Source organism: Poecile atricapillus, chromosome 25, assembly GCF_030490865.1.
Source record: "Poecile atricapillus isolate bPoeAtr1 chromosome 25, bPoeAtr1.hap1, whole genome shotgun sequence".
Taxonomy (NCBI): domain Eukaryota; kingdom Metazoa; phylum Chordata; class Aves; order Passeriformes; family Paridae; genus Poecile; species Poecile atricapillus.
Window position 1 is genome coordinate 1,829,382 of NC_081273.1, and position 23,241 is coordinate 1,852,622.

General features: G+C 51.4%; 2 protein-coding genes across 12 annotated transcripts; both read right to left on the reverse strand.

Moving 5' to 3' along the window:
- Nucleotides 1-1,403: 1,403 nt before the first annotated feature.
- DCPS (decapping enzyme, scavenger) lies at nt 1,404-17,429 on the reverse strand. 5 transcript variants are annotated; one of them, XM_058856886.1, is made up of 8 exons: nt 17,258-17,429; nt 15,641-15,809; nt 8,471-8,616; nt 8,038-8,186; nt 6,436-6,514; nt 5,827-5,940; nt 2,505-2,615; nt 1,404-1,702 (listed from the first exon to the last, which is right to left on the reverse strand). In XM_058856886.1, exons 1-8 carry the CDS (start codon nt 17,423-17,425, stop codon nt 1,436-1,438), a joined length of 1,203 nt encoding a protein of 400 aa, XP_058712869.1. In that variant the 5' UTR covers nt 17,426-17,429; the 3' UTR covers nt 1,404-1,435. The 5 variants fall into 5 exon arrangements, with proteins under 5 accessions (XP_058712869.1, XP_058712868.1, XP_058712871.1 ...); XM_058856885.1 differs by having other exon boundaries at nt 2,505-2,741; XM_058856888.1 differs by lacking the exon at nt 17,258-17,429 and adding an exon at nt 17,027-17,244 and having other exon boundaries at nt 2,505-2,741.
- A 147-nt stretch (nt 17,430-17,576) lies between these two features.
- On the reverse strand, nt 17,577-23,099 carry TIRAP (TIR domain containing adaptor protein). 7 transcript variants are annotated; one of them, XM_058856893.1, is made up of 6 exons: nt 22,953-23,095; nt 20,079-20,154; nt 19,841-19,924; nt 19,303-19,403; nt 18,180-18,785; nt 17,577-18,042 (listed from the first exon to the last, which is right to left on the reverse strand). In XM_058856893.1, the coding sequence occupies exons 3-6, from the start codon at nt 19,882-19,884 to the stop codon at nt 17,999-18,001; spliced, it is 795 nt and encodes a 264-aa protein (XP_058712876.1). In that variant the 5' UTR covers nt 19,885-19,924; nt 20,079-20,154; nt 22,953-23,095; the 3' UTR covers nt 17,577-17,998. The 7 variants fall into 7 exon arrangements, with proteins under 7 accessions (XP_058712876.1, XP_058712880.1, XP_058712878.1 ...); XM_058856897.1 differs by adding an exon at nt 19,058-19,112 and having other exon boundaries at nt 19,336-19,403; nt 19,841-20,154; XM_058856895.1 differs by lacking the exon at nt 20,079-20,154 and having other exon boundaries at nt 19,336-19,403; nt 22,953-23,099.
- Nucleotides 23,100-23,241: the final 142 nt, after the last annotated feature.

The window sequence follows — 23,241 nt, forward strand, 5'->3', positions numbered from 1 at the left end:
ATCCCTGTCCCTTAGCAATTTAAAACCTAGGGAAAGGGAGAGCCATGGGACAGGCAACCCTGCTGACCATGCCCAGCTCCCCAGATCAACTGCTCTGCTCTGCTTGGGAGGTGGGTACAGCTGAAGCAAGAGGGAAAGGCTCCTGAAGCAGATGACTGCAGCTTTCTTACTATGGATTGCACCTCTGGACTCCAATAATATGGAAAATACCTCTAAGGTTATCAAGCCCAACTGTTCACCCAGGAAATGGGAATTTCTGCAGAGAAATAAGGGAAGGTGGCTGTATCCAGTTGCTCTGCCTCTCCCTGCTGCTGAAAGGCACCAGGGAGCTGCCTGACCTGAATATTTATAAATGGGATGAGCAGAGCCCCAGGGCAGCTTCAATGATGCCACTTTGCTCCAGCCAGCTCCAGGCTGCACTCTGGCAGAGCCAGCAGGCTGGAAAAAAATAAATCACATCTGGATTTTCCCCCCATCAGCAAAAAAAAACCCTCTTAGAGCTCAGGGTGTGGAAAGGAGCAAAGAATTGGGGTAGCAGCAAGATGATTCCTGCAATTACATCCCTGGTTACCAACCAGAAACCAGAGCCCTTTTTGGCACCAAGAACTCATGAAGTTTTCAGAGGTTGGTGCTCATTGGAGAAGCTGCCAGGTTAGCAGTCTAACCAATGGCAAGCTCCCTGCATACAGAGAAATTGGGTCTTTCACCACAATGGATCATTGAATCCAACTCCTGGCACTTTCCCATCCTGCCACCACCTTAGCAGAAGGAAGAGCACTATTATTTATTTTTGGGGGGCTTTAACCCACAATTCTTGCAAACCCTTGAGCAGCCTCTGTCAGAAAGGGGCTGCCCTGCTCACGAGGCTGTTTCAGACACAGATGACGAAGGAGCAGCAGAGGGGTGATGTCTCTCGGGCTGGGGATCAGGCAGCACACAGCACTTGTCTCCACACAGCCAGACAGGAAGGGTGAGGACTCGGGTTAGTCACTGGAGTTCTTTGAAGCAAGGCACCCCTCCCTGCTCGAGGAAAGCAACAATCTCACTCCCAAGGGTAAATCTGTAGGAAACACATGAAGCTTTCTGAGGACAGCAGGGTTTTTTGGACCTGTCCATCTACCTACTACCCTATTTGGGCTGACATGTGGGTGGAAAAGATGGATACACACAGCCACTCCCACCCAAACCCCTCTGCTCACTGCAGCCCACAGGTGCCCAGTCTGAGGTAAAATGCAGCACACTCAAAGGGGTTTATTCAATCAATATTTTAATGGACTTGAACAGACAACACGGTTTCCATAGCAAAGGATCATCAGCCCCACCTTGTACAAAAACAGAGATTAAAAACATAAGAGGAACACAACCTTAGAAAAAAAAGCCCAAAAATGGGTATTTATTTAAAAAAAAAAAAAATGATACAAAAGCCTCTGCCTCCTCACACTTTTCCTGCCTCCTGGAATTTCTTAAACAGGGGCTCATCAGCCCGCAGGGGGAAGGTCAGAGCCCGTTTCTGGTAGTACATGGAGTCCATGGCCAGGTTGTCAATGACATCAGCCAGGAGATGGGCTCTCTCCACGGAGCTGCCCGGTGCGTCGTAGCCCAGGGCAGTGAAATGCACGTGCAGGTGCTGGTAGGAGGGCTGGTAGTGCAGGTAGATCCGCAGCTGGGAGCCAGACACGCCAAAGCGCTTCACTATGGCCTCCTGCAGAGGAGAAACAGAGAGATCAGCACCGGCAAAACCTTGGGATGGATGGGAAAGAGCAGCCCTGGATGGCAGGGAAGACAGAGAAAGGTAAAAGGGAGCTCAGCTTCCTCACAGCAAGGGGAAGGGGGAAATTTGGAAGGACAGAGCTCATCCCCATCCTCCATTTCAGCCTCTGCAGGGACAGAGCAAGGCCTCCAGCTGCCCCACTTTTATGTCTCCACGATGGGATGTGCTATCCACCCCTATCATTTTCCCTTTCACCCTTATCACTCCAACTCATTGGAAAAGTAACAGGGATCCGTTACCAGCCAGTGTAATTAAAGCTATCAACAGCAATGGCAAACTCCAGAACACTGGCTCTGCTCACTGCAATCCCCTGACTAATCTCTTAATTAATCTCCCACCTTCCCTAGTGCAATTACTTCCCAAATTCTAACACAGTGAAGGAAAGAGAAACTACTGCACATCCATCTCCCAAAGACACCCTGCAGAAAAACACATCAGCCGGTGAGAAGAGGCAAGGGATCAGGACAGGGTTGTTAATATGAAGAGCTCACTGCTAACAGGAAGTGTAGAGGATTCCTACAGCACCTGGATGTGGCATGATCTGGGGAAGATGCTGATGGAGAGCAGCAGCCAGGGTGTCTGGGCAGAGAGGGCAACACAGCCCTGTTTCATGACTTATCTCCTGAGGAGCGGTCCCCAGGCAGATGCTGTGCCAGAAAACCCAGGGAGTGCCTTTGCAGAGACAGCCGAGCTCTCCCTGGCCCAGGCAGCGTGGGACCAGCCTCACACTCACCTTCCCTTCCTGCAGGACGTTCCTCAGCAGCGGGAGGTGCTCAGCTGTGAGATCCCTCAGAGATTTGATCTCCCGGCGGTGCACGAGGGCGATCAGGTACAGATCATCCAGCTGCAGAGACACAGGAGGGGATGGAGGGGACACAGAAAGAGGCAGCAGTGCTTTGGACCTGACACACCATTCACAGCTTCCCAGGCTGTTATTTAGGGATCCTGGTGCCATACAGGAACACTTGTGCTGCACAGGGAGAGTTGTGCCATACAGGGATACTTGAGTTACACAGGGATTCTTGTGCCACACAGGGATATTTGTGTTATAAAGGGATATTTATGCCACATGGGGATATTTGTGTTATAAAGGGATTCTTGTGCCATACAGGGATACTTGTTCTCAACACCCACACTGGGCTGAATCTCCCAGTACAAGATGTGCTCACCCACAATCCCACTGCACCTCAAAGCATCATTTCTGGAGAATCTGGGTTTTGTCCAGAAATGACCAGAAGAGAACAGCCTCATCCCAACCCATAAACAGTGGGATCACAAATACCCTCTCAGCTTTAGAGGCAGGTGGAGAGACCAGCCCTCTCCCACTGTGAGCACTGCACTCAGTGCTGCCCTTCCACCTTCACATCTTCCTGAGCGACTCAAAAATGCTTTCTCTGTGTGACTGAGGCTGGAGACCAAGTGCAGGCACCCACCCAGATATGTGGGGTCACTAAACCCCTGCCAGCACCCCCCATGCACACCCCACAGGTCTCTCAGTGATGGTTGATCTGCAGCATGCTCACATGAGCATTTACAGGGAACGACAGTGGCTGAAACTGAAAATTTCCCCAGTGATAAGCTCTCTACTTTTCCACTATGCAAACAACTGGCCACTTTTGAGTCACATCAGTTCTATAAATAACAACTTTCAAGACCTAATTGTTCACTGTACAAACCCAGGGCAGTTAAAATATGTCCCTTGAGCAGCTCTCAGACAGCCCTTTGGCATTCCCCGAAGCGCTCAGCACGTTCAATGTTTAACATGACACAAAGCTGCGGATCATTACACTTTAAAAAAATAAAAATAAAAATCCCAGTCACCTCCAGCTCTGTTAGTGACTTTATGATATAAACACTGGAAAGCAAAGGGTTTGGATATTTGAGATCCAGCAGATCTCTCCAGGGCTGTGAGAAACACAATGCAGCTCTTTGGAAATAGATGCTTGTCTCAAAGGATGCTCTCAGGACCCTTCACAGGGCTTCTGAAGCACAGAGCTGCTCCTGCAGCCAGCCCTAACAGCCATGATCATGGTTCCACTTGATTCCCATGCACAGCTCCAGAAAAAGACAGTGTATCAGCTTGTGCTCTTTGGCTCCAGGCTGGCTGTTGAGAGGAAAAGCAAACAGCTCTTCTTAGAACAACATCTGCATGTTGCTGTTTGAAACAAATAAGCCTGTTGCTAAAAAGGCCTGGAATGATGTCATGCCAGGCATTGCTTCAGGCTATGCCTCAGGGCTCCTGCAGATTTGAAACCAACTCAAAAGATGTGGAAGAAAAAAAAACACACCAAAAAAAAAGTAAAATAAATAAATAAATCATTTTTTAAAACAGCCCAAGAAACCAATTCAAATTATTATCAAGGTTGGGCAGCAGCACCCAGAAGGCTGAGGCCAGCAGATTTCACAGTGCTAAAGAGAAATTTGTCCCCATCCATTAGTCTGAAATAATGGAGGTGAATTCACAGGATCTGTAGGCCAAGGAGACTAAAGGAGTGTGAGGCCACACTGCTGGAAGGACTTCTGAGGGAGGGCTCAGAGAGTCCTGCTGGGAGCTGTATCTCACTTCCCTGATTTCATTCAGCAGCCTTGCCTGCCAGGTGGGATGTGGCAGAAGGAACCGGTGTTCCCAGGCTGTCCCGATCAGCTCTGGCTCAGTGCCACCCACAGCCAAGAAGAAATTCCTTGGCTCAAAGGCAGCCTGGATGCTGCCTGGCCTGCCTGGGAAGGAGATCAGCAGTGCAAAGGGCCTGGATAGCCCCAGGGATGACTGGGATGCAGACAGCAGCCCAGCAGCTATGGAGAAGTCCAGAAGATCCTGTTCAGCACTCCAAGAGCCAACAGGAACATGGAGAAACCTCCCCTGAGGACAAATCCTACCACTGAAGCACTCCCTGACCATGCCAGCTGGGAGATATGGATGCAGCAGGTCTCTAGAGAAAGCCAAAGCCCAAATTTTAGCCCATCTATGATTTTAGCCCAATCCCCATGTGAGTTGCAAAGCTTGGTTGCAGCACACAAGGATTTCCAGCAAGGCTTGACTCACAGCCAGGAAAGGGACAAGATGCTGCTTGCTTTAGGATCCCCAAATATTGCCCCACTGTGAGGGCACTGAACAGGGCACATCCTACAAGCTGGATATGTATCCCCTGTGCTGCAAAATCTCATCAGGAAGAAGGCTGTGCCTCTGGTGACCAAATGGAAATCAGAGCTTAGTTACCACTTGACAGGGGATTTTTGGAGTCAGTGATGTGCCAGGAATTCACTGGGAGCAGACACCAGCCTGCAGGGACTCCCCGAGACAACTCAGTTCCGCACCACAAACAGCTGCTCCCTGCACAGGCACAGGATGGAGCTGCCCACCAGCAGCCTTGTGTTCCTATTTTTTTGAGTTTTAATTTCCATTTCTAAGTCTTAATCATACAGCAACTCTCCCCACGTGCCCCCTGCAGAAGCATATGAGGATCAGAAACACAATGGGAACTTTTTTTGATGCCACCAACTTCATGGGAAGGGTGTGTGTATGGAACTACACCTCCCCAGATTTAAAGCATGAAAGGGAACCAGAACCAAAAGAATAATTCTCAATTTAGAATTACAGCCTGGTCTTAAAAATCACTTTCACCAAGTGGCCACTCCCACAAGGGGTAAAGCAGCTGCTCATCAGCCAAGAACCATCTGCTTAACGCTGTAGAGGAGAGTTAATTGAAGCAACCAAAAACAACACAGCTGCCTGGTTTGCACCTCAAGTCAAGGCTTGCGAAAAAACCAGACAAGTTCAGCAGAACAAATACACAGGATTTTGGTTTGGACACATCCTGACAACATTTGGGCAGATATGGAAGTGAACCTAATAAATACATCTCAGCAGCAGAGAGAACAGCTTGGGCCTGCAGCATCCCTGATCAGCTTGTGCTGAAAGGCGCTGGCAATGCCATCACTAACAGCAGTGTGCACAGAAACCTACTCAGACTCTCTCAGGATGCTCTTAGTAGTCTGAAAGTGAACATTTCCTCTGGATTACATTCTGACAGGCAGCATTAGAGGGGCAAACCAACCTGGTTTTGATTCCACTTTAAATCTGGAACCAGAACAAAGCCATTGGAAGGATCTGGGTTTTCATGGATGATTCTATCAGCCTCAGCTTTCTTCTCCAGGATATTATACACCCACTGAAAGAGAAATATGTGATTTATAAATCAGCAGAGAATTAAAAAACCAACATCTCAAGGTGTATTTAGCCCAAGATGGATTACTGCACATTCTCTGCAACTGGAATATATTATAAAATAAACTGATTTCATTTGAAGATGACCAAATAATTTGTAATCAATTAGCCATAAAACACTTCACCAACCAATAAACTCCAGAATATTATGATCACTTCAGTAAAAAGCAGTGGAACCCAGCTCCTGTGGGGCTCAGCACACACCTCTTGCAGCACCATGAGGCTGTTTACATCTTTTTTACTCCCCAGGCTGCAGCAAAATCTTTACAAACAGGTCTGGGAAGGGAACTCAGCTGATTTTGTTCCCTATTCAAAGAGGAAGGAGCAGAGTTGGATGTAGCTCTGGCTGCTGGCAGCTCACTACAGGGATACGAAAGGCCTGTATTTTTTCGGGCAATGCATGTCTCTTGGCTCCCTGGCTGATCAGAAAACAGCTCACCACTCTTCTTCTTCCACACTTAAGGTTCCAGCCTCCAGCCTGCCTGTAATCCCTGCTCTGGTTATCCCCCTCGCTCCTCCTGCAAGGCAAAGCACCATTCAGAGAAGAGTTATGGAAATGGAGGACACCAGGGATAAGTGACAGACTAAGACCAGAGGAAAGTATCTTTGCTCTCCCTGGCTCCCAGCCTCAGCTCCAGCATCCCTTACATTTCCAAAATGCATGTTATGCTCCAGCTTAAGCCTAGCTTAACTACTGGGCTAGTAAGAGAATCCTCAGCCACGTCCCTGGAAGGTGGTAACACAAGGCAGCAGGAAATTGCTAAAACTTGGAAGCTGAAAATGTTTGGAAACATCATTTTCCCCACCAAATATAGGCCTGAAATATTCTGACTGCCCCAGATGGGTAGGGAAGGTGCAGCCAGTTTCACAAATAAACCAGATGATCTGGGCTGGAGGTGCTGTGCACACCAGACACTCTGGGGGAAATCCATCAAGAGTTTAATTAATCTAATCAACACTTAGGATTGCTGCAAACTGACCTGAATACATCTGGAGGGAAAAAACTACTTCTTGTCCCTTGATCTGGAATTTTTTGCTTTAACTGCTATCTTTTCTCTTCAGCATCATTTTAGAGATTGGATTCTTCAAGCTACTCTCAAAAGCACAGCACAAGCTCACCCTGTTCTATAACCCTGGGAGGAAAGTTCAGGGGGAAGCTCAGCAGAAAATGGACATTTGCCTTTTGCTGGGGTTTTCATGCCTGCTCTGATCACAAGTGCCAAGCTATCAGTGCCCTAAATAAGGTCACTGATCAGATGAGCTGAATTTTAAACCCAAGGCTGCCTCGTGATGGGCAGGTCCTTGGCTGACTGCTCCTGCTGCTCCCAGGACAAGCCCAGCAAGCAGAACACATGTCCAGAGACTGGCACCACAATAAAACCATTATCCTGAAAGCATCCATGCTTTGTATCCTCCAGCAGGAAACACAGACGCCTCTGTAGTCCCCTGGTATTTCTGTCACCCCTCACATTTCCCTTTCCACTTGTCAAAACCAGTTGGATAAAGACAAGGAACTGCATTATTAAATCCCAGAAGTCAAGGACTGACCAGGATTTCTCAGCAGATGCTCCTGATGGTCACCAGGAACATGTTTCCATGTACTGAAACCAGCTCACAAGCATTTGGGGGAAGAAGCAGAGTGAGAGCTCAGGCAGTTCCTAAAGGTAGTTGCTACACCAGGAAACATAAAAGATTTGGGAGCAAAAGCACAGAGAAAATATTCCACAAAGGCTGTGGCCCGGTGGAATCATACTTGGCTTTCTCTGCAAGTGCTGCAGTTTAAGGCAGCAGGAAAGATGGGGGAATGGGGGGCATCCAAGGCTCCTGGTTAGTTTTGGGGAGTTATTTTGAATGGAGAGCCTCAGCAGCCCCAGGATTTGGTTTATTCCCCCTTCTGCAAAGGCTGGCATGAATTGATCCCTACAGACTTGTATTCCTTTGCTCTCTAAAGGGGAAAGAGAGGAACAGTGAAAAATGATAAGGCAAAGGAAAAAGCTGGGGCTGCTTGGAGCAAGTAGCACACTGAAAGTAACAGTTTTACCATATGGAATATGGACTGAGGGGCTGAATGGCAGGAGGAATGAGCTGTGATGCAGGAATACAAACACAATCTATGCCTTTCCATTTCCACAACAACTCAGAGACTCCTAAGAAGCCCAGCAAACTGCACCAATGCCCCAGGAAGCCAACCTTGGAAAGGAGAAAAAAATTCAGAGTTTCTCCAGAAACCTTGGGAAAAGCAACTTGAAGTACAGCTCCAAGGCAAACATTTTTCTGCAGAGCTGGAAAAGGATGTCCCAGCCAACCAAATAAGAGGGGACAGCACCACAGAGCTGGCAACTCAACCACCAGGGAGATGGGGCAGAACACTCCCAGCTCTCCAGCCTGGCTTCAGAAAAGCCTTCTGGCAGCAGTGTTTTGAAGGAGGAGACCAAAGACATCATTGTCTGCAGGAGAGGGTGTGGTACCCATACCTGGATGCTGAAGCTCTGGGACTGGATGAAGGGCAGGGTTATGTTCTTGTAATCCTCCCAGGTTTCACGGATGAGGTGCACTTCCTGACGGAGATATTTCTGGATGTGTTTCTCCGTGGCAGGGTACACCACTGTGGCTTTGATCTCTAGGAACAAACACGTTGACTGAATTATCACCCACGTTGCTTCCTTTAGTCCCCAACAAATCTGTTTTCCCTTCCAAAAAATGCCACACCAAGACATTTTGAAGAGAGGGTGAGGGAGAATGGACATGGAAAGCAAACAAGTGCTTTAACCTCCTGCACTGCTGCTGCTTTTCTGGAGGAAGAAACAGCCAATGGCATAGCCAGGGCCTCTCCTTCCAGTTCAGGTGGAGGAGTTTGCTGTCTGAGTTTTTCCACACTCATTCTTTCCTGCCTATTAGCAACATCGGGGCAGAGGTGGGGCTCCCAGGGCAGTGTTTCTGTGCAGTCAACAAGCAGGACAGAAACATGACCCTGGGGACAGAGACACATCTTCTTCATACTTAAATTCAAAGCTCACTGGACGCACCCAGTAACTTCATCCAGCCACAAACCCAGACGAACTCCAAGGAGCAGCTTCTTCCCAGAGCTCAGTCAGAGTGCTTGGCCTTGAGCCCCAAGTACAGGACGCAAAAAAGTCAAGGGCACAGGGACAGATCCAGAGCAAGCAACATGAGCTGATAGGTCAACACAGCTCAGGATGAGCCAGGGGAAGAGGGCTGAGTGACCCTCTGCCCACAAAAAGCATTTCATCATTTACCCTGACAAAAGAAAGCATTTTCTGTTTGCCTCAAGATTAGAACTTTGCTGCACAATTTCTGTGGCATTGAACAGGATGCAAGTGCTCACCTTGTCAACCTGGCAGCTGTGATGTCGGCAGCAGTAAATCCTACCCACAGGGCTAAAACACACGGAAAACATCCGTCTTTGGCCAAGATTGGATGTGAGATACAGAGCCTGCCACAGCTCCAAGGTGCTCCAAGGGCACAGGAGTGTCTTTCCCTTCCCAGCTGACTCAGAGGTGCTATAAACTTCAGTGCAGGAAAGAGAAAAGCCCCATGAGCCTGAGCAAGCCCCAGGCAGACCAGACTGAGGTGAGTGACCAGGGCACTGTGAACACTGCAGTCTGTGCCCAGGGTCTGCCACAGAAAACCAGGGGCTGCAGACAAGGGGCACCAAAGTTGTGCTTCGTGCCTTAAGTATGTATACAGGCTAGCTAGACACTGAATATAAACACCTATTTGTTCACAGAGCCAGGATTTAGGATGGTTTGAGTCTTTTTTAGTTTTCTGCTTTCTGTTTTTTTCAGGTCAGCGCTGCACAATCTGAGAGACTCTGTCTTTTCATTCCATGCCAAACCCAGCTTAATGAAATCCACAGGAAAATGCTGGTAACATGAAATATGAAAATGCAAACCACAAGGGCAGTCTGGTCTGATTCCCACCATACACATGTTCAAACAAGGTTGTTTTCCAGGACTCAATTAGCACTCCTAGCAGGATGATGTAATACCAAAGAAAAAATACAAGGCTGTAGCTCTCCTCACTTAAAAAGATCAGCAAAGCACTGGGGAAAAAACAAAAAAGGCAAAAGATAAAATGCCAAAGCCAGCCTCAGGCTGAAACTTTCACAATTTGATTTTATACCCCAAAAATAGAGCAAGAACTGCAGCAGAAGCCCCTCAGTGCTGGGTGGTGATAACCACAGTGCGTGGGGGTGCAGGAACTCACAATGCACCACCCTGGCACCTCCCCAGTTGGGGGGTGGCTGCTCATGGTGGGGAGAGAACTCAGGGTGTTTTAAATGAGAGATCATAGAACTCCTTAATGTGCAGCTGCAGCCGAGCAGATGTTTGGAAGGGGAGGCAGGGGAAAGGCTGTGGTTCACTTACGATTATTTCCCTTCTAAAGGTCTCATCAACCCCAAAATGCCCCAGCGATGCAAATTAGTATCAATCACTGCAGCCAGAGAGGCTTTTGATACCTGCTCAGAGCCTGACACAGGAGCCACACACAGGATGCAAAGTCACAGCTGAGCCTGGGCTCAGCTGCAAGAAACATCCACAGCGAGACCAGGCTCGCCCCAAAATCTTTCCAGTGCTGGCACACGGCCACGCTCTGGTTTCCAAGTCAGCTCCTGGCAGGCTCCGTGTGCACCGGAGCAGCACGTAGGCCGTGGGGCACCCAAAACCTGCCCTGGCCTGGAAACAGGGGTAGGGAACTGCTGGACACGTGATGTGGGTTTCTAAGCTGGCTGAAGCATCAGGAATTGTCTCTGCTCACATCTGAGTCACATCAGCCAGCCCGTTCCTGAATGCCGGCCCGGGGCCACCACACAGCATCTGTGGTTTATTCTGGAACACAAGACTGACCGTCAACTAACTGGAGGTTATAAAAAGTCAGGAGGTTTAATTGAAGGAACCTGGATGAGCAGGAGGCAGAGAACAACTGCACAGGCTGGTCATTCTACAGCAGGCATTTGAGGGGAAACACCACAGTGCTGGGAAACTGCCCAGGAGAAAAGGAGGCTCAGATTGACCAGGCACGCACTTCTCCCCTCCTGCTAAAAACAAGAGAGGAAAACACAACCCAAGATAAAAGGAAAATCAGAACACCATCTGGGGAACTTAAGGGAAAAAGGGCTGGAGACAACTGCTGTCAGAAGGAGAGGACAAAATATGGGCAGAGAGATCTTGTGCAGGTAGGAAAGGGCACACCAAGCTCACTAATGATGCCTCATCCCCCATTCTGTGCCACACTGTCCCCAGGCTCTGCCAAAATCCCCCTGCCGTCAGCACATCAGTGAGGAGAGGCCTCACACTCTCTTCTCCCATCCCACTGCAGCATTAAGACCTACTGTCAGCTTGTTTTAGACAGCTTTAACCTGCCAGGGAGCCAGGAGAAGCACACAAGGCAGGCACAATGTATTTCTCCTTTTGGACAGGGGTGCAGTTTCCTCATTTTGCTAGCACGAAGCGGAGCTCTCGTTAATAAGCTCCCTAATCAACCTGACCATTAGGTGCAGGAAGGTGCCAAGGCCAAGGAACAACAAGCAGGTCAACACTTGCACCCTTGCAGGTTTTCTTTTCCTCTGCAAGGAAGAGTTCCTGCTGCACCCAGCTCTGTCTTCCCACCAGCAAGTAGCAAGACAGCATCTTGGATGCAGCCCTAATTAAATATATAATGCCCTAAGTAAATCTGTAACACACAATCTCCCCTGCATGAACTGTGTCCCTGTCTCCCCTGCATAAAACCTGTCTGGTTTTATGATCACAACTGCACAGGGGTCACATGGGAACACCGGATTCCAGCCCAGCCCCAGCCAGGTATGCCCACAGCTTTGTCCCAAACAGCTGGGGCACTCTTTAGTGAATGAATTAAAGCTGCAAAGGATAAAGCCTGCAAGAGCTCACAGTTTCCAAGGCAAGCACATGCCAGGGCAAGCCAAGCACGCTGCCAGGGACTCAGCTAAGGCTGCCTGGCCCCTGGGGCTCATGCCAGGAGGATCTGGGGGGCTCAGTGAACTTCAGCTGCAACAGGCACTGCAAAGGGGAAAGTTGCAGTTTACCACCCCTGCAAAACACAGAGCAAAGTACAGTGACACCCCCCACCATCCTCCAAACCATCCCACGTGCTCCCATAGCTTCAGGCTCAAGCTTTTTATTTAAGTGTAAATGCAAGAAAGTTTCCTTGGCTGGTCAAACCCCAGAGGCAGCCAAAGCAAGGAAACGCCGGGAGAAGAACCAGCCTTCCCACTGCAGCTCCTGCAAGTTTCTCCAGCTCCTCACTGCCTGAAACCAGACTCTTTTTAGGATGTGGATTGCTTCCTGCATGACTGAAAACTTTCCTTCCACACTCTCCCATTTTCCCCACAATTTCTCCACTTCATGTTGGAGAATGGAACCAGAGCTTCTCCCCTTGTGCTTGTTTTAAGAGGTTTTTAATAAGCTTCAGCCTATCACTCTTTAGAGGACTGATAAAAGCCCTTAAATCACACCAGCACAGCTTTGGAGAAACACAGTCCCACAGCAGCCAGGCACAAAGAGGCTGCTTTTTGCCACAAATATCAAGCTCTCCTTGGTAAATGGGTGTAAGGAACTAGATGTTATCAGGGAATGTGTATATTGAACCATCTAGCTTTTGCAATCCAACCTCTGGCAGGTTGAAATGTTTCCATTTCTGTGAAATCAGCCCCTGCTCTCCCTATAGGGGAAAGCCAAAGCTGGGGGTTCATCTCACATCTAGATTTAACCTGCCTCTTAAATTAAGGCAAGATCCAGAAAGTGGCCTTAAAATAAGTTGCACATACCTGCCTTTGGCAGCAGCACAGTCACATCAGCTCTGACACACTACTCCCCACAAATTCACCTCTCCTCAGTCCAGGGGTTTGAGTTGCTCTTCAATCTCTGACCATTACTGGCTTGTCTGCAAATGTTATTTCCCATTTTAGCCTTGACAAGTGCAGTAAAATCAGTGAGATGAGCAAGACTCATCTGGTGCCGCCTTCACACTGGTGTGCTCCCAGACCTAAAAATCTCATCAGAGTTAAAATTCATCTTCCCCGAGTGAAATGTCTCTTCTGAGGTCAGAGAGGAGTCATTTGCTCAAGTAACATGCTTTGGCCTCCCTTTCCCTGTGTCACCATAAAAAAAGTCATCATTGCACAGGGCCTGTGCTGGATTGACTGCACAGAGGGAGCAGCACCTGACTCTCTTCAACACACACATGAGAAAAGAGTGAATGAAGTCTCCACTTCCAGCTGAATGAAGAGCCCCAGGTCCCTGGGACCACAGAGGCAGCATTGAAAAATACTCTGGAAGCAGCTCCTCATAGTGTCAGCACAAGTCACCTAGAGTCACCACTTCCTCTGTCTCAAGGTCTAGCTTACCTCGGAAAGCAAGAGGCTGAGCGTGGCAGGGCTCAGCTGCCCAGGGTGTTATGAAATCCCCCAGGTGAATTCCTTCATCCCACAACACCACAAGACAGGACTGTTCCATGAAACTGCTTCATGTCAAAGTCTGGTCTTTTCTACAAAATATTTTACTGTATCTTGTACCCAAGTGTAAACTTGCAAGGACCAGGGGATAAAACCCTGTAACTCTAACGCTGCAACTCTCAAGGCATCATAAAGAGTCGACAAACCCTGTGCAAGGGCTCCATGGGTCACCATCCCAGGTCAAACCCTGATTAAAGCTTTACAGGCAACTCCTCCTGTTCAGGTTTTTAAGTCTCATTCCTCATGTCAACCGCATCATTGGGCAGTGACTCAGTTTCAAAGGGTAATTTCCTTCCCCTCCTGACAAAGGGCTGTTTCCTTGCCCACCAGCAGCTCCTGCAATGTGCCCACCAAACAGCTATTTGCTGCTAATGGCTTCAAAAGAAGAAAGCTCCTTGCTCTCCACTCCCACTCGGGGAGCCTGGACAGCAGCTCCAGGGTCTACAGCCCCCTCCTGATCCCCTGTGTGGGGCTGCTCAGCATCCAGAGCAACTTGAGGAGTGCCAAGGAGAAGGGTGGGAAGCAAAAATGCACCACTGTGTACTACTTCTGCAAAAACTTACCTTTCAAAGACATATTTAAAAGTCATTAAAAAGATAAAGCTTGGCAGAAGAAAGCCAGAGGCTTCTTCCGCATTCAAACATGCAGGAGGGGTTTCACACCTGGCACAAGCCTTAAACAAAATAAGGAATTCTGTTATCAGAGCAATGTGGAGTTACACAGCGCTGCAGCAGGGAGCAGCAAGGAAAGCAAAGGCCAGCACGGCTGAGCTGGAGGCAGCCCAGGGGATTTCAGTCTTGCAATGCCACCTCGTGGGAATCACTGCAACTCCTGCTGGGCTGGAATACAACAGGCACCCAAACAGCAGCTTTCTCAGCTAAGAAAGAGGAGCTTTAACGTCTTCCAACAACTCCCGTGGTGTTATGGTGCTTTCCTCTGACTGAAACTCACTGTAACAACAAAATGTTTAATTTGGAGTCCTTCACAGGAGAAAAGGAGTTTTGCACAACTCAAGCTGACAGATCCAGACAGTGCTCCCTCCTACATCATGGGAACAGAGCTAAAACAAGAGCATTTTTGGGAAGGCATATCAAACATCCTGAAAATTTAACTTGGCCCTACAACAATACCTTACTTAAGGCACTCAGATTAATTCTGACTATTAAACACGTTTGGCTGCTACTGTGTTTATGAAAGCATTGACAGGGAATTTATCACTGCACTTCCAGAATTTAAACACATACCAGCATTCACACAGTGAAAGGTGATTCTGCTCCACTCAGGTGACACCTCACCTGCAGAGCTGCCTCCAGGTCTGGGGTCCTTAGCACAGGAAGAACATGGTGCCACTGGAGCAAGTCCAGAGGAGGCCATGGAGATGCTCTGAGGATTGGAGCAGCTCTGCCATGGAGACAAGCTGGGAGAGCTGAAGGTGTTCAGCTGAGAGAGGAAAAGGCTCTGGAGAGACCTTAGAGGGGCTCCCTGAGAGCTGAAGAGGGACTGGGGACAAGGGCCTGGAGGGACAGGAGAAGGGAGATTGGTTTCCCAGTGCCAGAGGGCAGGGCTGGATGGGATATTGGGAAGGAATTGTTCCCTGTGAGGGTGGGAGGCCCTGGCACAGGGTGCCCAGAGCAGCTGTGGCTGCCCCTGGATCCCTGGGAGTGCTCAAGGCTGGATGGGGCTGGGAGCAACCTGGCATAGTGGAAGGTGCCCCTGCCCATGGCAGAGGGATGGAACAGGAAAAGCTTTAAGGTCCCTTCCAACCCAAAACAGTCTGAGATTCTGTGATTAAACTGAAGTGCTCAAAGACCAGCCCTGCTTTCCACTGGCAGCTAGAAAGCACCACCACTGCAGGACACCTTCACACTGGGACCAGAGTCCTCTCCACATCTGTCCTTGTCATACTTGATTATTAAAAGTTTTGTAACAAAGACGTGTGAAATCAGCAGGGGGATGGGGCAACAACACACTGACCTCCCCGCCTGGGCCAGGTGTGCTGCTGTCACTGAACCACAACCAGGGTGGCACAGCCAGGTCCAGCAGTGGCACCCTGCCCATCCCACTGCCTCCTCCCCTCTGGAATGGGCAGGAACCATATCCTGGCATCCCAGCTGCCCTCCCAGGACCCCTGAGCAGGGCTGAGGGCACTCACCACTCAGCTCCGGGGGAGGGCTCAGGTAGAAGGTACAGTAAATGTCATTGTGCATCTGCAGCTCTGCATTCATGGGCTTCTTCAGCAGGTCTGGGATCTTCTCCTCCTGGAAAGGAGTCTTTTCCAGGATGACTACAGCATCTGTGCCCTCTCCAGAGAGACCAATCCTCTGGAATACAAATGGATAAAGTCATCAGCAAACACAGATCCAGCACAGGGTGGACAGCCAGAGGTCAGGGATCATGGCAGACACCTTGCAGCCCCCCAGTCCTTATGCCCAAACCCCCTTGCAGGCCAGACACCCATCCAAAAATAAACAGCACATTTGCCCGGAAGCACAGTAGGAATTTGCTCCCCATCAGGGAACACAGGTGGTTTTTGGGGGAGCAGGGGATGTGGGCAATGACTCAGCCCATCTGCACCTCCCCGGATGCTCCCAGGCTTCCTGCTGACCCACAGCACCAATTTCACCTTTGACGCTTCCCACAAAGAGGGCAAAGGCAGGCATGGGGATTTGCATCATAGTCAGGGGCAAGTTCTGGGGCAGGGGGCACTTACTGCTGTCCTGCTCCAAGGAACCACAGCCCCCAATCCAGTGGCATCAGCGTGCTGGTTTTGGGAGGTGCTGGGTGTGGAATATCCCCCAACATCACTCCTGTCTGTACAAAACCAGGTGAGGCCTCACCACACCAACTGGGCAGAGCACTGGGGCTCACCTGGGGCTCCCAACCCCACCACACCTGAGAAGAGAGATGTGTGCTAATGCCTTTACAAACAATTTGATGGATCTTTATGCCTCTGACTTTGGGCAGTTTGGCTCCTGGAAGAGACAAGGGTCTGCACAAGCCTGAACTTCGGGGAAAAATGTCAGGTTTAAGGAAGGATATGGGGTAGGTGGTTCAGGAAGGCTGTACCTTCCTGGTAGTTCAGCCAACGGGGAAAGGAAGAGGGCAAGATGCAGCCAGGAGTTGGAATAAAAGGGAGGCTCTGAAACCTCGAGAGAAAACCCTGTGGGCATGTGGCCCAGTGGACTCTGCCTTTATTCAAATAAAGTCGAAGAACTCCTCTATCTCCTTTTTGGACAGAAACCTCCAGTGTTTGTGGATTTTCCTGACACACCCACAGGGCAGAGCAGGAGGTCTGTGCCCAGTTCAGTTACTGCAGCAACCCACTGCCTCAAGACCAAAGAGTCCCGAGTCTTTCATATCCCCATCTCCTGCTCGGATGCACATCTTCAGGAGACAGGGGCCGAAGCAGGTGCATGGTTTCCACGCCATGCACAGATAATCTCAAGAATCCCAATCTAACAAATTCTCCTTTAATAGGTGTATTATTTACAGTCCCAGAGTCAGCATGCTGCTTGCAGCCTAGTGCCACTTTACCTACCAACCCCGCTTGAATCCAAAAGCACCGAATTATACCAACAAAAAAGAGGGTTGCAATGAGGTCTGCAGCCGCCAGCCTGGCCTGGTTTGGGCATGGCCAGGCTGGAGAAGCGGCTCGGGCCCAGGCCGGGATGAGCGGGAGTGGCCGGGGCTGGCGGCGCGTGCTGCCGGGGCGGGGCCGTGCCCTCAGCGGGCAAAATGGCGGCGGGCGCTACCGCCCCCCCCTCGGTACCTCCGCGTGCAGGAACACGATCTTGTCCCGCGCCGACTCCCGCAGGACGCGTCGCACCCGCAGGTCCGACAGCGTGAAGGCGGCGGTGGCGCCGCCTTGAGTGTCGGTCCCGCCATTTTTCTCCTCCTCCTCCTCCCGCTTCCTCTTCGGCTGCGGGCCCTCCGCCATGGCTCGAGCCCGCCCCCGCAGTGCGCACGCGCGGTTGCTGAGGGCGCGCTGAGGAACCGCGCCCCCTGGCGGCTCGGAGGTCGCGCAGCCCCGCGCCGCCTCCCACAAAAGCCCGAACCGCGGATTGAGACAAAAATACGGAAAAACACCAAAATTTAAAACTTCTGCATTTTCGTAGTCGCAACGATTCCGTGCAAAGTCACTGCCTGCCTCATCTTGTCCTGCCTACAGCCCAGCAGGCGCCTTGTCAGCTTAGTAGGGGTCCCAGAGTCCTCAAGACAGAGAATGCCAGCACAGTAAAGAGCTCTGGTGACCCCGAGAACACCCCAGTGTCACAACTTAGTGTTTGTGTGATGGATGTCCATGTCCCCGTTGAGAAGATTTTGGCCACCGGGACGTGGTGGGTTCTGGTCTGCTGTCCCTCACAGATGTGGGGAACTCCCCATCCGTGTTCCCAGGTCTGCTCTGAGCAGCTCAGGATTGATCTCAAGGTCCAGTGGGACATGCCAACACCCAGATCCAACGGTGACAGCTCCATGATGCCTGTGGGGACGCATCTGCCTGCTCCCAGCACTACTCCATCCTTTTTGTGGAGCTCTGGCACAGTTCCTGGAGGTCTGCAGAGACAGCAGATGAGTTCCATCAGCAAACAATACTCTAAAAATCAACTTTAAATAAAGTTAAGGAACCTGGTCCCTTCCCATGGTCCTCATCCCAATGAGGACATTTCATCAGCCTTCCACAGGATACTCACAGCGCATGACAGTGTCTCTGATCTGCCTGAAGCTTTTCTCCTTCAGCGCCATGTAGATGTAGTAGATGTTCCGCAGCTCCCTGGGATAATCCTTGCGATCCACATCCTTCAGCACTGGGATGGTGCGTCCATTGGCCATCGGAGCCTCAGCCAAGGCCTGGTGCATCTGGTACCTGCACCAGGGGTCCTGCAGGAAGCCAGGGGTTATGAGCATGACCCAGCAGTGGCTGTTCTGCACGGCGTCACACAGCTCTGTCACCACCGCGCTTCCTGCCACCGCATCCCGCAGCTGGAGGAAGCAACGGAAGCTCTCAGGTTGGCCCTCCAGATAGGACACCAGCTCCTCCACCAGCTCCATGTCCTCCTCGCTGTGGCAGATGCAGACGTCGTAGCTCTTGTCCCACCGGGGACTGTCTGAGGCGCTGATGTCCGGTGCCGATACAGGCGACAGGGAGATGGAGCTGGTGGCCAAGCTCATGCCAGGAGAAGAGCTGGAGCTCTTGGCAGAGGATGAAGAGGAGGAAGGTGAGGATGAAGCAGAGTGGCTGGACTTGAGGCTTTCCACTGAGCTGGGCTTGGGCTTATGCAGGAGCCGCCTAAACCAACCTGCAGAGTGAAGCCACAGTGAGTTTTGGGGGACTCAGCACCCCCTGGACTTCCCAAGCACAGCATCATTCAATCTGCAGGATGCCCCCAAATGGAAAGGGGTGTGTGGGATCTCACCTTAACCCCCAAAACCATCCTAGTCCCTAAAACCTGAGCTGCCACCAACACCTGAATTGCTGTGGCATCGTTGCCCATTGGCACTCTGGTGATCTGTTGGGGAGGGGATGCCATGAGGGAGGGGACAGAGCCAGAGGGTTTATTCTTAGACTCACTAGCCATAATGGGCAGCACGCTGCTCAGCCACCGATTGCCAGCAGGACACCTCTCCTGAGAGCAGAAAAGAGGGACAAAAACTGAGAGCAAGAACCGCTTCACGGCAGGTCTCAGCCCCAGGATCTCAGTGTGGTCTGGTTCCAGGGACCTGCACCTCTGGGATGCTCTCACACAGCCCCAAAATCAACCCCAGCAGGGTTTTCTGCATCTGCCTCCTCAAAATGTGCTGGGAAGGAACATTTACCTTTTACTGGCTCTCTCCACTGGAGATACACACCTGCAGCAAGCAAGGCTGAGAGATAATAGGGAGGAGAAACCCTCATTCCCATCAGTAGGGAAAAGATCCTGTGGAGGAGAGAAGTTGGGATCACCAGGGATGGACTGGGTGCAGGTGATGCCCAGAGCTGTGCATCCTTGCTGTGGTCTGCCCTGGCCTTCCTGTCTGCTCCCTACCATCCCATGCTTCAGCATCATGCTCCCAGCATGATTTAGGGAGCCCAGACACTCCCTGTGGACACCCAGGAGCAGCAAAATGGGAAACAGCTGCTGTTTTCCACTGTTGGCATCACCCCTTCCCAAATGAAGCACCCCGAGTCACGCTGAAGCCTTTCCCCTACTCAAAAACAGCACAGGACTGCAGGAAATGCTGGCAAAACCCTGGCACGCCCACGGAAACCACAGTGCCCAAGTGTCACCACTTAGCAACAGCCAAAAGCTCAAGTGTGACTGGAACAATGAGCATGGACAGTGAGCAGTGGGGGGAAAGCTGGAGGGATGCTTACCTGGAATGCAGGAGTCCAGCACCGGAGCAGGGAATGGGATGCATCAGCCCCTGGGTTTGGTAAAGAAAGGTCTTCTGGGATTACCTGGGTGGGAAGGGACAGGTAGAATGCAGTATGTTCACCCTGCAGTCTAATGGGATCTGCAGTGAACAGCGAGGCTGATCCATCCTCGCAGCTTCCACATCCAGGAGCGGTTCCAGTGAAGCTGCCTGGTGGAAATGAGGGCAGAGGCACCCACCTGCCTCCCCAGGGACAGAGTGGAGGAGCTCCCCGAACACCCAGGTGCCCCCAGCTGCCAGCAGCTCCAGCCTCTGCTGGGGAATGTGAAAGCACAAGCAGGGTAAATGGCCCGGGACTGCAGGGAGGGGAAGCCAAGCCCTCCAAGGGCCTCCCTCCCACATCCGCCACATGCCGTCACTGCCTGGGTGTCAGAGTGCCCAGCCCTCACCAGCACCCAGATCTGTTCTCCTCCCTGCTTTCCTGACTAAATATAGACAGGTCCATGTTTGCCACTCACCTATTTTACAAATTAAATTTACCAAACAGGTGATTTTTTTCAGCCCAAAACTCCACTGTATTTCTCCTTTCCCAGGTCTCTTTCCCCTGCTGCTGCTGGTGGTGAACAACTGACACTACCTTCATCTCATCATCATCCTCAGCCCCTACAATGCCTGGTGGTTTCTCCCCAGTGCCCTGTGACAAATGAGCTCCAGGTGAGTCCTGGTTCCATCCCCCAGGAATCTGGAGGGTCTCCAGGACCTGCACACCCATCCAGCTCCCTAAGAGGCTGTTCCTGGCACAGATTTCCCCATCTCTCCCCTGCCTAGGGGACAATGCCAGGACCTCTGATGTGGACACTAAACCCTCCACCTGCTGCTGCAGTGTCAGTCTGGCCACGGTGGTGGCCCAGCACACTGCGGAGGTGACCCAGGAGGTGTCCCACACCCCATGTGGCACCAGAAGGTGGGGGCCTGGGGATCCACCCCCAGTGCTGAATGTGTCCCTCCCTCTCCCATCTGAGTCCTTGCCCTGGATAACAGCAAAGCCCCTTGACCTCAGAGAAGGTGGTCCTGGCACTCACACAGGAGCACCTCCAGAGTGAGCCCAGGGTGGAGCAGAGCACAAAGCTGGATCAACATCTCCCTCACTGTTAACCCTGAAGCAGAGTGGTGGCCATCACACCCCCACTGTACCACAGCTCCAACTGTGGGGTCCCCAGCCTGAGGAGTTGGGACAGGACCCACCTCTATCCCAGCAAGGAGAGTCGTAGAATCCCAGAACAGTTTGGGTTGGAAGGGATCTTAAAGATCATCTTGTTCCAAGTCCCTGCCATAGGCAGGGGCACCTTTCAGTAGTCCAGGTTACTCCAAGCACTGGCCTTTGAAAGCCTGGGCCTGGCAGATAGCCATGCTCCCCTAACTCAAAGTGTTCATGGAGAGGGTGGTCTGTGTCCAGTGCCCATCACCCCAATTTCAGGACTGCTGCACCTGCTCCCAAAACATAACCCCTGTGTCCCTCATCTGCCTGCAAGTTGAATGGGACAACAACCCCCACACCTTCACACCTGAAGGGAATATTTTCCTCACAGAAAAGTCCCATGTCCTCTGACCCCCCAAAAATGTCCCCCCACCACATTTAACCTCAACACCTCATGCCAGGGCTAGTCAAGACACCCCTTCATCAATGCCACCATGACCCAGCTGTGCCCCAGGGCTGAATCCACCTCCTTGTTCAGCACACTGCTGTTTGCTTCCTTACCCCAGGGACCTTTGAGTCTTCTGGGAAGGAGGGCTTAAGGAGATTAAGGTCAGGAGACCCCCCAGCACCCACCAGCATCTCTCAGGCTTTTGGGAACCCTATGCCTACACCACCACTGCGTCCCACAGGTCTTTGAAAGCTCCTGTCGGCTACTGAGTGTTCCCTCCATGCCACCACCTGGCTGAGGCTTTCACAGGTATTTCCATGTCTGTTCACCACCACCTTCAGCAAAACAACAGACCAGGGTACAATAGCACAAAACCACATGAAATGGGGGAGGCCCCCTGATGGCTTTTCCCCCTTGCCACAGACACCTCCCCATCCCCAAGGATTTCCCCAGACAGTCCATCTATGAGCCCTAGGAGGCACCTTGGGAGTGCAGGAGCAGGCACGATCCTCCTGCAGGGCCCCCAGCACAGCTTCAAACACGGTGCTGAGCGCCAGAGGAACCACAGCCAGCCTGTGCCCAAAAATGCAATGAATTCTCTGAGAGACACTGGCAGCCTGTGTCCAAAAATGCAATGAATTCTCTGAGAGACACTGGGCTCCTCCCCACCCCCTGACACCACCTCAACTACCTTTCCACCAAGCAGGGGACACCAACTGGCCCCTTGGTGGCCAAATGCCAAAGGAAAAAGCCCAAGGCTGAATACTGCTGAGCCCCACAGGGACCCAAAGGCTACCTCCAGTCATTGGCCCAGCACCACTCATCTCACTGGGACCTATTTTGCATTAGTCCTTGCACCAGCACTGCTGCCACCACCCCAAAAATCAACTCCCCACCCAAGAACAGGACCCAGAGGAGGGGGAGTCACCTGCCTGTTTGAATCACCTCACCTGGAAACCCCAGAGCCGCCCCAGAGAGGGAACCTGAGTGGGGGTGAACCCACAAACCCAAGACTGCAAAAGACGGTGCCCTCTTGATCGACCTCCACCCTACCTCGGCAATAACATAATAATTATTAAAAGAGCAATTAAGGAGGCACTGCTCTATTCATAGCATGCCCTGACCCACCAGCAGCAGCACCACGCTGAAATCCCTGCAGCAGGAGGTTCAGGCTGCTTATCACCAGGAGCCTGAGGTTTACAGGATTGCCTGCAGAACTAAGAAATAGTGAAGACCTGGTGCTGCAAGGCATGCTCAAACAAAAGTGGTTTTGGTAAGAAAACAAGGGTAATTTTATCCCCGAAAACGCTATGAATGTTTCATTTATGGTCCCAGTACGAAACAGTGCGCAGCTACCCAGAAAACAGAACCGTTTTTCTCCTGGAAAGCTCCAAGTACACCCAAATTCCACCACACATATGCTTGAAGGCATCATAGCGGCCGTCCAGGCCCAGGCACCGCATGTACCTCATAGGGCTGGAGACCCGGTCGCACATACACGAACGCAGGCAGCGGCAGCCGGCGGAAGAGAGACCCCTGAGGGGTAGGGGGAGCACAGGGACACAGCCGGGCCCGGCGCGGAGCCGGAACAAGGCAGGGGGTCCTGTTCAGCTCCACCTCCCGGGCCGCCACTGCGCCGCGCCTGCGCCCGCGCCTTTTATACCTGCGCAAGCACCGCGAGAGTATCGCCGCGTTCCCACGCCTGGCCCCGCCTCTTCCGCTGGGAGCCAATGACAGAGACGGGCCGGAGGGGCGG

Coding starts and splice junctions, on each gene's coding strand:
- DCPS (XM_058856885.1), bottom strand. CDS start 17,425: ATGGCGGAGGGCCCGCAGCCGAAGAGGAAGCGGGAGGAGGAGGAGGAG. Junction 8,187..8,470: donor CCCAGAGCTTCAGCATCCAG/GTATGGGTACCA, acceptor CTCCTTTCCAAG/GTTGGCTTCCTGGGGCATTG. Junction 1,703..2,504: donor ACGTCCTGCAGGAAGGGAAG/GTGAGTGTGAGG, acceptor TCTCCTCTGCAG/GAGGCCATAGTGAAGCGCTT.
- TIRAP (XM_058856891.1), bottom strand. CDS start 19,884: ATGCATCCCATTCCCTGCTCCGGTGCTGGACTCCTGCATTCCAG. Junction 19,404..19,840: donor GCTGGACTCCTGCATTCCAG/GTAAGCATCCCT, acceptor TCTCCTCCACAG/GATCTTTTCCCTACTGATGG. Junction 18,786..19,302: donor GTGGAGAGAGCCAGTAAAAG/GTAAATGTTCCT, acceptor TTCACTCTGCAG/GTTGGTTTAGGCGGCTCCTG.